The sequence below is a fragment of the Hibiscus syriacus genome, unplaced genomic scaffold, assembly GCF_006381635.1.
Source record: "Hibiscus syriacus cultivar Baekdansim isolate YM2019G1 unplaced genomic scaffold, ASM638163v2 tig00112959_pilon, whole genome shotgun sequence".
NCBI classification, from domain to species: Eukaryota; Viridiplantae; Streptophyta; class Magnoliopsida; order Malvales; family Malvaceae; genus Hibiscus; species Hibiscus syriacus.
The window spans coordinates 166,497-181,693 of record NW_024063425.1 but is presented as its reverse complement, the minus strand read 5'-3'; the positions used below and the strand labels follow the sequence as shown (position 1 = coordinate 181,693).

The 15,197-nt window shown below is 33.5% G+C and overlaps 1 protein-coding gene across 1 annotated transcript; it reads left to right on the top strand.

Moving 5' to 3' along the window:
- The first annotated feature begins 289 nt into the window (after positions 1 to 289).
- On the top strand, positions 290 to 3,979 carry LOC120184863. The gene is made up of 5 exons (XM_039189231.1): positions 290 to 414; positions 626 to 729; positions 1,386 to 1,882; positions 2,690 to 3,031; positions 3,113 to 3,979. The coding sequence occupies exons 2-5, from the start codon at positions 650 to 652 to the stop codon at positions 3,829 to 3,831; spliced, it is 1,638 nt and encodes a 545-aa protein (XP_039045162.1). The 5' UTR covers positions 290 to 414; positions 626 to 649; the 3' UTR covers positions 3,832 to 3,979.
- The last annotated feature ends 11,218 nt before the right edge of the window (positions 3,980 to 15,197 follow it).

Genomic DNA, 15,197 nt, shown 5'->3' with positions numbered 1-15,197 from the left:
ATGATTTTGAAATAATTGAAAGTTTAGGTACTAAAACAGATCAAAACTGATAGTTTAGATACTAAATACGTAATTTATCCAATATTGTTTTAGATCATATCAAATTAAGTGAATTTAATCTAGATAAATCCCATAAATAGAAGAAAACAGCCATTAAATATGAGTCCAAACTAAAGTCGAATTAAAAACACTAGTGCATAAATGAAGTAAATTGGAACAGAAGTTCAAGTAATTTCCATCAAAGAGAACTCCATCAACCCAAACGTGACCTTAAGACACAGAATTACGAAAGAACATTTTCCAAGGCTATAAAAGTCATTTAAATTCCTCATCCCTGTTAAATTCTTCTTCCCTGTCACAGATCGGATCTCAGACCATCGCTATAGCCTGTTGTTTTGGGGGTGGGGTTAAACGGTAGGTATTCTAACAATCAAAGCTTTTCCTTCTAGGTACCCCAAATTTCTTACCTTGTAAAAACACCCACTTCCTTAACTTGTTCTGCATAGTAAACCAAGCCTCGATGATTTGTTAAAGATTAAACTTTTGACTTTTGACTTTTCACTGAGCTTCCGAAGATCCAAACTTATGATCTTTTTTATCTTCTGGTGTGCTTCTATTTTTGCAGGTAAATCTGGGATTTTTTTCTCACATGGATACTGCCCGTCACGCTGATAACCCTGCTGAAGTGGGTAGTCCTCACATAGATATCCATCAAGATCTCTTTCCAGAGTGAGTTTTTTAGCTTTGTTTCTTCTTTATTTCTGCACCTACTTGTTGTTGCATTGTTTCTATTTGCTCAATTTCTTGCATAAATATGTTGGGATGAGTTTTGATGTGGTAATCGTGAGAATTTTTGGGTTTTTTTTTGGAAGGTGAACTGTGTTAGAGAATAGAAGTTATTGTATGAAAAGTTAGCAAATTTATGTTTAAAATGGTTCTCATGTGATGAGTTGAAGGTTAGTTGCCAGAAATTGAATAATTTTTCGATTTAAGGATGTTGTTTTCCTTTGCTTTTGAGAAAGTTTGCAAAACCCTAGTTTTATTTTGTTTTCATCATTAGTTTTTGGTTCTAAAACTTTGATGTTGAAGGGCTGCATATGAATCTGACCCTGTTTCTGATAATATAAAAATTACCAGCAATTGTAATTAGCCTCCTACGAAATCTTACATTTTGGAACCCTGGGGTATATCATCATTCACAAGCCGAAATCGTCTAATTTTGAGCATAGAAACCTGTTGTGCTCCGATTCTTCGTTTTCTTTTGTACGTGTTAATTCGTATTCGAACATGTCTATATGAATTTTAAATTAGTGTAGAAGACTTACCTTCTTAAGTTAAACTTTCTTAATTATGTTTTCTTAAATGCAATTTTATCCCAATTGCAGTTACTATGGTGGTACAGCTTCTGCTCTGTCTGTGCCAAAGGAGGAATTTCCGGGAAATGATATCAATAATGGAAGTAACAAGGACAAATTTCTGGGAAATGATATCCCCAATGGAAATAACAATGGTCCTCCTGTAATTGAAGAGAATAATTTCCCCGCACCCCTTGCACCAGTTCCACTCGATAGTTTCTCCGCACCAGCACCAGTTCCACCCGGCAGTAGCGGGGAAGGTTTACCTTATGCTCCTATGCATTGGCCGAATGCCGTTGATATCTGGAGCTGGAGAGTGGGGAAGAGAGTCAGCGCTTCTGGCTTCTTCATCGATAGGTTTCTCAGTGCGCCAGAAAGTCTTCGAAAGCCAAATGTTCCAAAATACTTTACAAGCAAGCATATGATTGAGTGTTTTATCCGATCAAGTATCCCGGGTGCAGATATTGATGCTTTCTTCGCTTCGTTCGTTTGGAAGATCCCTGCCCTTGTGGAACATTCTAACAAAGGTTTGCTAAAAAACATTTAGGTTTTATGTTTGGTGCTGCATTTTTCCATCTTCTGAGAAAATTTGGTTTCCGATTTCATTTTTAGGAATTTAGAATGCACACACACACACACACATATTCCGATGAGAAGTTAGAATGCATATCGGTCATTTAAGATTTGGTGTCTCATTATAGTCTGAGTGATCTCATTGGGTAGCGTAACCATGTGGATGGGATTTAACCGTTAAGGCTTGTTTGAGGGGTATCGGGATTGAATGAATCAAATATTTAAGTTTCATCTTTCGTTTCTGCTTATAACTTGGTTGCAGACCTTGATATTGCATTTCATACGTCTTTAAAGTCCTTTGGTTCTTACATGACCAATTAGGTGTTGGTGGCAGTGGGCGGAGGAAGTTTTTCTCTTTCAAACCACATTGATATGGTGTTCTCGCGTGTTGCTTCGTTCTTTATTTTCTTACTGTTTCTTCTGCTTCCTTTTTTAATTATGTTTGTTAAATTAAAGTTGTCTCCCAACGAAGTTGACATAATGTTATTCAGTCCTCAGGCATTTTCCCCCTGAAAGACTCGATAAACGTTTCATCACGTCGAGTTGAGATGAACCTCAATTATCCAAATTGATTCATTTCCCTTCATTCTCGTTTCATATAGAGATAGTGAAATTGTTGGCATGGTAGTCCATGTTGTACTCGTTCGAATGTCTGTTCTTTTTGCCTGTCAGTCGTATCAGAAGTTTGAATTTACATGATGTCGATTTTCTCTTGATTGCTTAACTAGAATTCTTCCTCTCTTTTATGTGATGAATGCCAGATGCCCCCCCTCCAGTGCCAGCAGAAGCAGCGCCAGCGGAGGAAATGGAAGATGATAAAAAGGTAATCGACAAAATAACTCCCCGTAGAACCGGTAGGAAGAGGGCTCCTCCCCCACCTCCATTCATCACTCCGACTCCGAGTTCCAGTGAAAGTCAAAAAAAGCAGAAGACACCTAAAGGATCGACCAAATCTCAAGGATCGGCTGAACCTAAAGGATCAGCCAAGCCTAAGCGACAAACTCGCCGGAATGTTAAAGATTCCGCCCCGCCCGAAGTTGAAATTCAAGATATAAACGATGGTCTTGATGATGTGTCTTTCTTAGACGATGAAACAGGAAGAGGTTAGAATGTGTTAATATTTACATTTTCCTGAAAATGATGTTTTGCTTCTTCGTTTCATTTGCCTTTTGAAATGGTTTCAGCGGAGTTCGACAACTACCTCAATTCGTTGGACGAGATTCTTGTTCAGACACAGCCATCGTCTGAAGAACCAATTTCAGAACAGGCAGAGATGCATAACTTCTTCGCAGCAGAAGGCGAAATGGCTGAAGCTCGAAGGAAACTATCTTCACTTCTCGATATGGATTTCCCTTCATTGATTTGCTTCAAAGACCTCGACGAACTTGCCAGTCTAGCTTCCAAACTCAGGAAGGATCCCACCCTTACGGCCGAACAACTCGTGAAGCTGAAGCTAGTAGAAGAGATCCCAACATTCTGCGAGGTGTTCCTGGAGAATAGGGAAGTAATGGAGCAGGCAGACAAGTTTTTCACAGCCCTCGAGGAAAACAAGGCCAAGGTTAGTTCACTGAAACAAGAGTACAGCGAGTTAAAGCAGCAGGTGACGAATGCACAGTCCGAGGTAGAGTCCAGCACGACAACCGTGCAAGATATCGACAACCAGATAGCACAACTCAAAGCCCGTCGAGCCGAGCTCACAAAACTGATAGATAAGAAGAAGAGAGACAAGGATGAACTGATATATAACCAGAAGGTGGTAGCAAACTCGATCCCGAAGGTGGTACAAGAAGTTCAGATTGCCAATGCCAAAAGACCGGAATGGGAGCGGAAGAAGGAGAATGGAGTGAGGCGGGAGGCCGAAATACTCGCGAAATTCGCTCCCCTGAAAGGGTTTTCTCTCTGAACACCGTAGGTACGGGGTAGTGCTTAATTCCTAGAGTAACAATAATCAGGGGGTTGTTCCCATTGTAATTCTGTGGTGAAACATGAGCTCACAGTGTTTGTATTTTAACTTCATTTACAACTGCTATGAAGATTTTATGAACCTCTTATATTTAATTTTTTAGAATAATTGGAGCATTACAATAAATTTTATAATGTATTATATATTACAGAATCATTTAAGAATTAAGAAAATATTGTTCTTTCTAGAAGTTCTGAATTTTGAGTAGTTGTTATGTAGGATCGTTATTAATGATTAAAAAATTAAGAAAAATTTTAAATAAATAATACTATCTTCTAATCATTTTAAATCATAAAAAAATATTGCAAGTGTCTATGATTAACTTATAATTCATGTAAATGATGCTATAAAGATATTACGAAATTTCTAATTAATTAATTATACTATTTTTCTTAATTATATTCATTTTGTGGATAAAAGTATTTTTAAAATTAAAAAAAAAATTATAATGTAAGAAGAAATTCACTTATATTAAAATACTAATAAACTAATTTTTCTAGAAAATAGCTATTTATCATATAAATAAGACTTAAGAGTTACATTTGCCGCTGTAATAGACAATTTATCATTTTTGACCCCTATCGTATTTTCACATCAATTTAATCCTCAAAATTATTTAATTATATCATTTTATACCCTATTCCTAACTTAACTCTAAATTCTAAATCCTAAAATAGGGTTTAGAGTTTATGATTTATGGTTTAAAGGTTATGGGATTACGATTCATGATTTAGGGTTTATAATTTAGAATTTTAAGTTAGGGATGTGATATAGAATGATACAATTGAACAACTTCAAATACTAAATTGATAAAAAAAGCGATAAGGGCGAAAGTGATAAATTAACTCTATTACAAAAGCAAAAGTTAACCTTTTACCTATAAATATTATTAAAGTATTATTACAAGATTATAAATTTATACTTTTTATTTTATATTTTAATTTTATGATTTTTTTATTTATGTATAAAATTATACAATAAAAAGTATGAAGACATATGCATGTAAAATTTTATATTTGAAAAAAAAAATTACAATTGATTATAGACGGAGTAGTGATATGTTTTATATAAATTTCTAATAATTTATTTGAATTTTAAAATAATTTTTATTTATACAATTTTGAAATAATAATACTAATATTTATTATATTTATAGATAATCTTATTTTAATTGTTTTTTAATAGAATCAACTCATGAGAAAAACCGACCCAACTATTTAAGCTAGTAAATGAATACACATTTAGTACCTAGATTATTAGTGTTGCAATGGCCCTTCGGGTGGTCCCGAGTTCGCGCTCCGACTTAGAATGTGTGAAGGAGTCGCCACCGATCATTTCGAATTAGGTAGATCAGACACCTACTTATCATTTTACTGGATTTGAGTTTTACCAGAGAATTGTCGAGTTCGGGAGTCATTTACGATCTAGGAAGGATGAGCACCCTCGAGTCTCCCTTTTGGTACCACACGATTATCGAGTTATCTTAATTGCGAAAATTATAAGTTTAAATAAAAATTTAAATTCGATCCAAATTTATTTACTGTTGACGATTGTTGAAAAATTCAAAGGGTTCCTTAAAAAATAAAATTTATGTTAAGAAAAAATAAATAAAGTAAAAATAAAATAATAAAAAAATATTTAAACACTGCAAAATAAAAAAACAAGTTAGGGCAACAATTTAAATAAAATAGAAATAATAAAAAGGATTAAATTGAAATAAACTGAAATTCAAGGACTGAATTACAACTGAGGACCAAAATGAATTACACATCAAATATTGAGGGACGACTGGCGTGATTAAACTATAGGATAATTACCAACTGACCCCCTATAAATAGCTCTAAAAATCCCTTTCATCTCCCTCGTTTGTAACCCTTCTCCTAAACCTAAAGGATTCAAAATGACCACAATTCTCATTTCCCTCTTCGGTTATTCTGTCCCCGAGCCATTGTGCTCTATCGTCCGACCACCACCCACAGTGATTAGAGTTCCCAAAAGTCCCCAAAACACTCTCCTCCTTACCACAAACTTGAATCCACCCTCCAAACCACATGTAACCGGCCAAACACCCTAGATCTAAGTCAAACCATCTTGGTTTTCTTACCCTTTCCTACGACCCTTTGTGTTCAGGTCAACGAATGGGCTTCTCGGCTACGTTTCTTGGTCGTCGGTAGTGCTCTTCCTCTTGAAGATCAAACCCTAACAACCCTTTTTCTCTCATTTATCAATTTTCTTTTTTGTTGTTTTCTTCTCCTCCCAAACTGATGGATTTCTTATTTAGCAGGGGTCATTTTATAGTTGGTGGTGGGAAGTTTTTTCCTCTAATACATGGGATTTTTCCTTTCTCGATCTGTTGCCTTCTATTTGTTGGTCATGTTTCGATTCGGGGATATGTTTCCCTTTTGTTCTCGGTTTGCCTTCCACATTGATTGAGTTTCCATTTTTCTGAGGTTCGTTTGCATGTTGCCAATATTGCCTTGGATTTAGTTCTCTTGCCATATTTGATTTTCGATCTGGTGCTTGGATTATGATTTGGTTCGATTCCTTGCTAATATTGCTTGAAAAAGCTGGGAATAATCTTTGGTTTAACACGTGTGGCTTAGAAGACCACACACCCGTAATAGGTCTGCTGATGACCTTTGGTGTTTCTGGAAGGACCGTGGGCCATTGGATCATATCAAGCACTGTTGTTTGTGCGACGTTGGCTAAGGGTGTAAAACCCTAATCTGTTTAAGGTCTCATCTAGGCCCAGTTTAATAGCTTGATGGGTCAGGCAGTTTTGCTAGCTGGGTTTCCCTCTGTTGGGTCAGGCAGACGGGCTTCGATGGGCTTGAATTTGGACTTTTGTTGTAATTTAAATTGGACTAGGACTTGAACTAGAACTTTTTATTGGACCAGAAAATTAAAAATAAAAATGAAAAATTGAGAGGTTAAGAGGAACTTTTTATTTCAATTTTCAAAATAAACGGATTTCGAAGAGGAGCTCGCTCTTCTGATGTTGAAAGGTTGGTAACTTCTATTGAATTGTGTTTTCTTCGAACTCGACATCATTCGTCGTGAAGTTGAAATCTGAGTCAAAGTTGTAAATGATAATTTTTAAAGTTGGATATCCACCGTCCCGAAGTTGAAATCCGACTTTAGAATATGTGACTGGAAGATGGCTCATCGTTACTGACTTAAGCCAAATTGTAGTTAGTTATGGATGCGTTTCTGAGTCAAGTATCTTTTGTTGTGAAGTTTAAACCTGAACTTGAAAGCTTTGGTTGAAAGATAGCTCTTCTCAACTTAAGCTATGCTATAAATGATTCATTCAAGTGAAGGATTCTTCGGATGGCTCCCCTTCGTGGGTTCGTGGGTTTAAGCCAAACAGGACAACTCCCCTTCGCGGTTTAAGTTGTTCTTATTCCTTGGATGACTTCCTTTCACGGGAAATCCAGGTGAGACGACTCCCTTCCATGGTTTAAGTCGGTCTTGATTCTTTGTGTGACTCTTCTTTGCGGGAAAACTAAGTTAAACAACTCCATTTCATGATTTAAGTCGGTCTTGATTCTTCAGATGACTCCCCTTCGCGGGAAAGCCATATGAGATGACTCTCATTCATGGTTTAAGTCAGTTTTGGTTCTTTGGGCGACTCTTCTTCGTGGGTCTAAGTCAAATAAGACGACCCTCATTCTCGATTTAAGTTAATTTTGGTTCTTTAGATGACTCCCCTTCGCGGGTCTAAGTCAAATGTGACAATTTGAGCTTGATATTCTTTTTTGTGAAGTTGAAATCTTGCTAAAAAAATTAGGCTGAAAGTATCTCCTCATTATTGAGTTAAGCTAAATCACAGTTGACATGGGGTCTTCTTCTATACTTGAAGATCTATGTTGGAAAATAGCCCCTCGTCGTTGAGTTGGTCTATATTGTGGATGACTCTTTAATCGCGAGTTAAGTCAATCTTAGGTGCTTCGAGTGCAATATCTTTCGTCGTGAAGTTAAAACTGACTCGAACAATCTGAAAAATTTTATATGCATATCTGATGTCATGAAAGTCTTAAAGTATGCCTAAAATGCAAATGTATCATTTCTTGGCATTCTCATTTTAAAAAGAATTCTCGATCTTCTTCTGTCATTCTTGATCTTTTCTCATATTTCTTGATGCTAATCTTGACCCAACACAATCAGCTTCATGAACAAAATCTGATTTTTGCATATTTGCTCACTCAATCTACTGATCTTGTACTCTTGATTGTATGGATTAACTTTAATCCTAAGATTCTTAAGTGCTTTTAGGGCCTTGGTCTACTTTAGGGAGTAAGGCCCTCTTACATTTTGATTGACAGTCAACTTGTAACTTCCTCAACCCGTATCCGACCCGGATTCGAGTCCTAGGTGTCACATTGACTTTTCAAAACATTTTCCTTTATAGGTGGATAAAAATTCAACTCACTATTCGATAAAATTAATATTTTCATTAATTGACATAACTGGGTTTTACAAAACATATCAGAGCTTATACTATTCAAATCTATATACTGCATGCCAACTACATTCTAATAAACAGAATACATTTATTTAATATGTTTCTGATCCGATATTCATAAGGAATATGCTGACCTATCTTACTCCTCTTAGCTTCTCTTTTCGCTTCTGCTACCTACGTGTGAAACAATCACACGCTAAGTCTACGACTTAGTGAGGCTTATAAAACATATAATATAAACTAAACTTCTAACAATGCATATGAATAATTAATGTTATTATAACATACATCTTCATGTACACTTCATAAAATGAATACATACATACACAAACCTTATAATATCACATATGAGTTTTACTATTTCATATTCTTATAATCATTTACTTTACACTACTTAGCTTATATCACATTCTACTATCTTTATTTAAATCGTTTACTTACCTTATTCTTAATCTTGTAATTTTGATCGCAATCCTACATATCTTATCTCTCTTTTCTATATGTCTCTATTTAACATTTCACCCATAAATTCTCGTTACATATTCTAATATCCTAATTTCTTATATTCTCTTAATTCATTCCTCACCAAATCTTCATTTAATAAACATACATTTGCATAACTTATTGTCATTTGATTCCTCTGATATTCTCATATGATTTCTTAGATTCTTATACTAAATTTCATATCCCTTACTAATTTAGCAAGGTTAGTTTACAGTTCTATTTTAAATGAATATACCTTCCTACACAACTTATCTAATATCCTTTTATACTTATTTATATACCTTTTTCCTCAATTAATTATACTATATACTTTGTCTCAAATCTCATTAATCATATAGTTCACCACTTCATTATCTATGTATATATATATATATAGCGTTCACTAGATTTCTCATGAAATTACTTCTAACATATCATATAATTATATTATATTCACTTACATTCCCATATATCATATCAACATATTTCACATAGAACATATCATAAATGCAATAAATGAAACTCATACATTCACATCCAAATGTTCAATCACATATGAAAATCATGTTAAGTTTCTGTATATTATTTCTTTATTGGCCCATGTACATCTTGGAGAACTAAAGATATGTGAGTTTATTGAGGTTGTGCAATGATGATGTCACCACAGCTCGAATAAATTCCCACTAGGGGCACTGTATATTTGTCCCGAAGGACCACTGATTTGTCCCAAAGGACCACTATGTCCCGAAGGATCACTCCTTAAGAACCATACACATAATACAATGGACCTAATAAGTGTACCGAAGTACCACATATATGTTCCACAGAATTACATATATGTCCCGAAGGACCACGTAGAACCCTCGACTCTTGGCATGCCAAATATACCTCTAGCTCTCATGTCACATAACATGGGCATCATTATTATGTTTACCCTATATTCACATAGCCATATCACATAAACATAGGTTCTTATCATATCACTCATATCATATAGCTTATCTCTTGAAATCTTGCAATCATATCACTTATACTCTCATAAATCATATCTACATGGCTTATCTTATATACATATGTTCACATACTTTAGCTTACTTCACCTTCCATATATCCATACAATTCATTATCACATGATTGATATCTTAATCACATAAAAATAACATACATTCACACAGATCATACCACATATACGATAATATATCACAATTATGCCCATATCAATAACATGCTTATATGTATGCTATTATAGAAAATAGACTTGTCGCAAGTCTTATTTCCATTCATCATAATATACCAACTAATACGCACTCACCTTAGCCTGCTTGCTTTGACTCGATCCTAATCTTTTGATTGTTCTGGAATAAGATTATGTTCTAAATCTACATAGTAATACATTGATACATATCAGCATACGAATTGATATATTCTAAAATATTGCTCCTTAGGCTAAAAAGAATGATATTTTCATGTTTTAATGAAGGTATGCATCGATGCACTACACCATTTATCGATGCATCCCTTGACGGGTGCATCAATGCACTATCTATGCATCGGTACATAAATCTCATTCGATGTTTGTATTTTAAGGGAGTGCATCGATGCACTCCCCATGCATTGATGCACTAATTACATTCGATGTTCATTTATTTGAGAGTGCATCGATACACATTAAAGATGCATCGATGCACACAAGCCAAAAATTTCATTTTGTGCACAAAATTCACTATCTTTTCATATCAACTCTTCATCTTTCACCTCCTTTAATATTCCTAACTTTCATACACACACTTAAACTCATTTCTACTCAATAATCACTTCTTTAAACTCAACATCCTATCCTTTATATGAAATTCAAGAATTACACTCAATTTCCAATATGTTCTAAATCTAATTCTAACACTTAATGTTCCTTAATTTAACCATCGACAAGTCAAATTCATCTTCAAACTCTATTAACTCCTTCTATTTCAAATATTCACTTAAAAACTCATTTTCCTTAATTTCACATAACTTGTTAATCTTTGAGTTTTAAGCCACCTAAAGCTTTTCTTAATCTTTCTTAACATCCCAAGAATCAAAACAAGCTTTAATACGAAAAAATCAACCAACTGAAGCCCACTTACCTTATACAAGATTTCACGGTGGAGAGGATAAAGAAGAAGACTGAAGAATGCTCTGGAGAAATTATCTCCTTTCTCACGTGCTTATTACCCTTTATAAAGGGAAAATAAAAATCTTCCTTGAAAAATGACCATAATACCCTTATTACTTTCAAACTTTGTTATTAAATCTAACATCAACACCTTTCATTTAAGTCCCCAACTTCCAGTCTTTTCTGAAATTAGTCACTAAATTTACCAAAATTCTATTTTTGTCATTGACCCGACTTTTGGGATGTTACAAATCTCCCCTCCTTTAAAAGAAAATTCGTCCTCGAATTTTCACTGCACACACAATAAGAACATATCTTCTAATGTTCTTATATTGTTTCATTTACTTAATCTTTCCTTTATTTAGTTCTTCAAGTACCTTTTTCCTTTATACATCCTTATCATGTCACTTATCATATAACTAGTAGTATCAATTCTTATCACTCAAATTCATAAATCAATCAAATTCCTTATCAATCTTTAATTGCCTTGCAATAATAACCAACTTTTATTCCATCATCACTTAATTACTTCTTAAACTTCCTTAATACATATTAATCATTCTTTATTTATCTGACTAAGTCTGCTTGACTAAACATAGCCTTTATCACATATGAATCTTTAAACTTTATCATTTCATTTCCTTATTCCATTATTCCTTTATTCCGTCAAAATCAAAACCTCCTTATACACAAATCATATCTTTTCTTTCATGCTCACATGCTCTTTTCCTATCACTTATGCTTATCTCTGATTACTGATCTTTATTACCTCTTCGTAACTTTGATAATTAACACTCTTTGCACATATCTTATTCTTTGTAAAGTCCTTGTTCGCATCACAATACACATATCCTTAACTTCCTTCAAACATATTAATCCTTATCTCTTTCAATACATCACATTTATATAATCAAATACATAATCATTTACAAATTTACACCATACTCTGTTAGCTTAACCTGACATCATCTTTAATCTTTTAACTACATTCTTCATCACTCAACCTTATCAGTCTGCAACAGTTCTTTCAATCATATACACTCTTTCCGGTCGAAATTAGCTCAGTATTAATGTATTTAATTCATTCAACTCGCATTCTTACTCCTTCACAATACAATTTTCCTAAATTCAAACTCAAGCATTTCAACTTCCTTTATCTTATAAACCAATCATCAACGTACCCATTCTTAAACCCTTGCAAAACAGTACCTATATCACTTGATCCTTTTTTAAAATAATTTTACTTTACCTATTTTCTAGCAGAACTTTTAATCCAATCCCTTACTTTCCTTTCTAACTTAATTTCATATTCATTTTTAACTCCTTATTTAATCTTCCAGTACCAGACTCTATTATTCAAGCGTATCTGTCTTTCATCAAATTTGATCATTTGATTTGGAATACACTAATTCAAACCGAGTCTATAATTGAAAATCATAATCTCTGTCTCTCTTCGATAGTGTTGATTTTTGTGAGATACAAATTCTCTTAATCCTTTTGAGATCTCTCTAGATCTTTAACACAATTCATCACTTCTTGGAAAGAACAATTTTAACACCAATAATATTCTTTTTGTCTAGGCACAAGCCCTCCATAATTCACTTGCATACATCATTTTCCTTTAAATAACTTAACAACAATTTCTTCGACTTATCAAACTATATTCATTTCCTTAAACATTACGATTTCTCTGTTTCCAAACTCAAGCAGTCTAACTTTCTCTGTCTTATAAACTGATTATTGATATATTGATTCTTAAACTTTTCTATTACTCTTTAACTTTCCTTAAACATACGAATCCTTACTTTCTTCACTCTGTCACATTATTATGATCAAAATATACAACTGTATTCAGATCTACATCATCTTTGGTTATCTTATCCTGACAATATCTCAAATTCTTATAATTCCAATACATTTTTCATCACATAATCTTGTTAGCCAACGCTAACTTTCCCCATTTAGAATGCAAACACTTATCATATCCATATTCTTGCTTAAACATAGTATTATCCCTTTTGTCTCAAATTCATAAACTCTATCTTCATATCTCTTATACACTTGTCACTGATGCATCTATTCTTGAACTCTTATACAAATACTCACCACATCCTTTGATCTTTTTAACATTCTTATGGTGACACTTATTCACCATATTCTATCTTATTCATGTACTAACAAAACTAATCCATATCGCCTTTCTGATTCAAAATAATTAAGATCTTCTATCACTATTCTAATATGATTTCAATTTTCTGAAATCAACTTTTGATCTTGCAAGGCACTTCCTGAGGTGTCCACTCTTCATCCTGCTTGGTCAGGGCAGGTAAATAGTGATCACAGTCAGGAATATCGCCTTTCATTATACTTCGAAATTATCATAATCATACTTCTATTATAACTTAGCAATCTAATTCTATTAGCAAGACAACACATTCCTTACACTTTCAGATCAGAAATTTTCACTCTATGTTGGCATGTACATATTTTTAAAATTCTTTTACCTTCGGTTTAAGCCTAGAATCGGCTAAACCTTAGCTCTGATACCATTAAATGTAACACCCTCAATCCGTATCCGACCCGGATCCGAGTTCTAGGTGTCACATTGACTTTTCAAAACATTTTCCTTTACAGGTGGATAAAAATTCAACTCACTATTCGATAAAATTAATATTTTCATTAATTGACATAACTGGGTTTTACAAAACATATCAGAGCTTATACTATTCAAATCTTTATACTGCATGCCAACTACATTCTAATAAACAGAATACATATATTTAATATGTTTCTGATCCGATATTCGTAAGGAATATGATGACCTGTCTTGCTCCTCTTAGCTTCTCTTCTCGCTTCTGCTACCTACGAGTGAAACAATTACACGCTAAGTCTATGACTTAGTGAGGCTTATAAAACATATAATATAAACTAAACTTCTAACAATGCATATGAATAATTAATGTTTTTATAACATACATCTTCATGTACACTTCATAAAATGAATACATACATACACAAACCTTATAATATCACATATGAGTTTTGCTATTTCATATTCTTATAATCATTTACTTTACACTACTTAACTTATATCACATTCTACTATCTTCATTTAAATCGTTTACTTACCTTATTCTTAATCTTGTAATTTTGATTGCAATCCTACATATATTATCTCTCCTTTCTATATGTTTCTATTTAACATTTCACCCATAAATTCTCGTTACATATTCAAATATCCTAATTTCTTATATTCTCTTAATTCATTCCTCACCAAATCTTCATTTAATAAACATACATTTGCATAACTTATTGTCATTTGATTCCTTTGATATTCTCATATGATTTCTTAGATTCTTATACTAAATTTCATAACCCTTACTAATTTAGCAAGGTTAGTTCACAATTCTATTTTAAGCGTATATACCTTCCTACACAACTTATCTAATATCCTTTTATACTTATTTATATACCCTTTTCCTCAATTAATATACTATATACTTTGTCTCAATTCTCATTAATCATATAGTTCACCACTTCATTATCTATGTATATATATGTATATAGCGTTCACTAGATTTCTCATGAAATCATTTCTAACATATCATATAATTATATTATATTCACTTACATTCCCATATATCATATCAACATATTTCACATAGAACATATCATATATGCAATAAATGAAACTCATACATTCACATCCAAATGTTCAATCACATATGACAATCATGTTAAATTTCTGTATATTATTTCTTTATTGTCCCATGTACATCTTGGAGAACTAAAGATATGTGAGTTCATTGAGGTTGTGCACTGATGTTGTCACCACAGCTAGAATAAATTACAACTAGGGGCACTGTATATTTATCCCGAATGACCACTATGTCCTGAAGGACCACTATGTCCCAAAGGACCACTGATTTATCCCAAAGGACCACTATGTCCCGAAGGACCACTCCTTAAGAACCATACACATAATACAATGGACCTAATAAGTGTACCGAAGTACCACATATATGTTCCACAGAATTACATATATGTCCCGAAGGACCACGTAGAACCCTCGACTCTTGGCATGCCAAATATACCTCTAGCTCTCATGTCACGTAACATGGGCATCATTATTATGTTTACCCTATATTCACATAGCCATATCACATAAACATAGTTTCTTATCATATCACTCATATCATATAGCTT

Coding starts and splice junctions, on each gene's coding strand:
- LOC120184863 (XM_039189231.1), top strand. CDS start 650: ATGGATACTGCCCGTCACGCTGATAACCCTGCTGAAGTGGGTAGTCCT. Junction 730..1,385: donor CATCAAGATCTCTTTCCAGA/GTGAGTTTTTTA, acceptor TCCCAATTGCAG/TTACTATGGTGGTACAGCTT. Junction 3,032..3,112: donor AGACGATGAAACAGGAAGAG/GTTAGAATGTGT, acceptor AAATGGTTTCAG/CGGAGTTCGACAACTACCTC.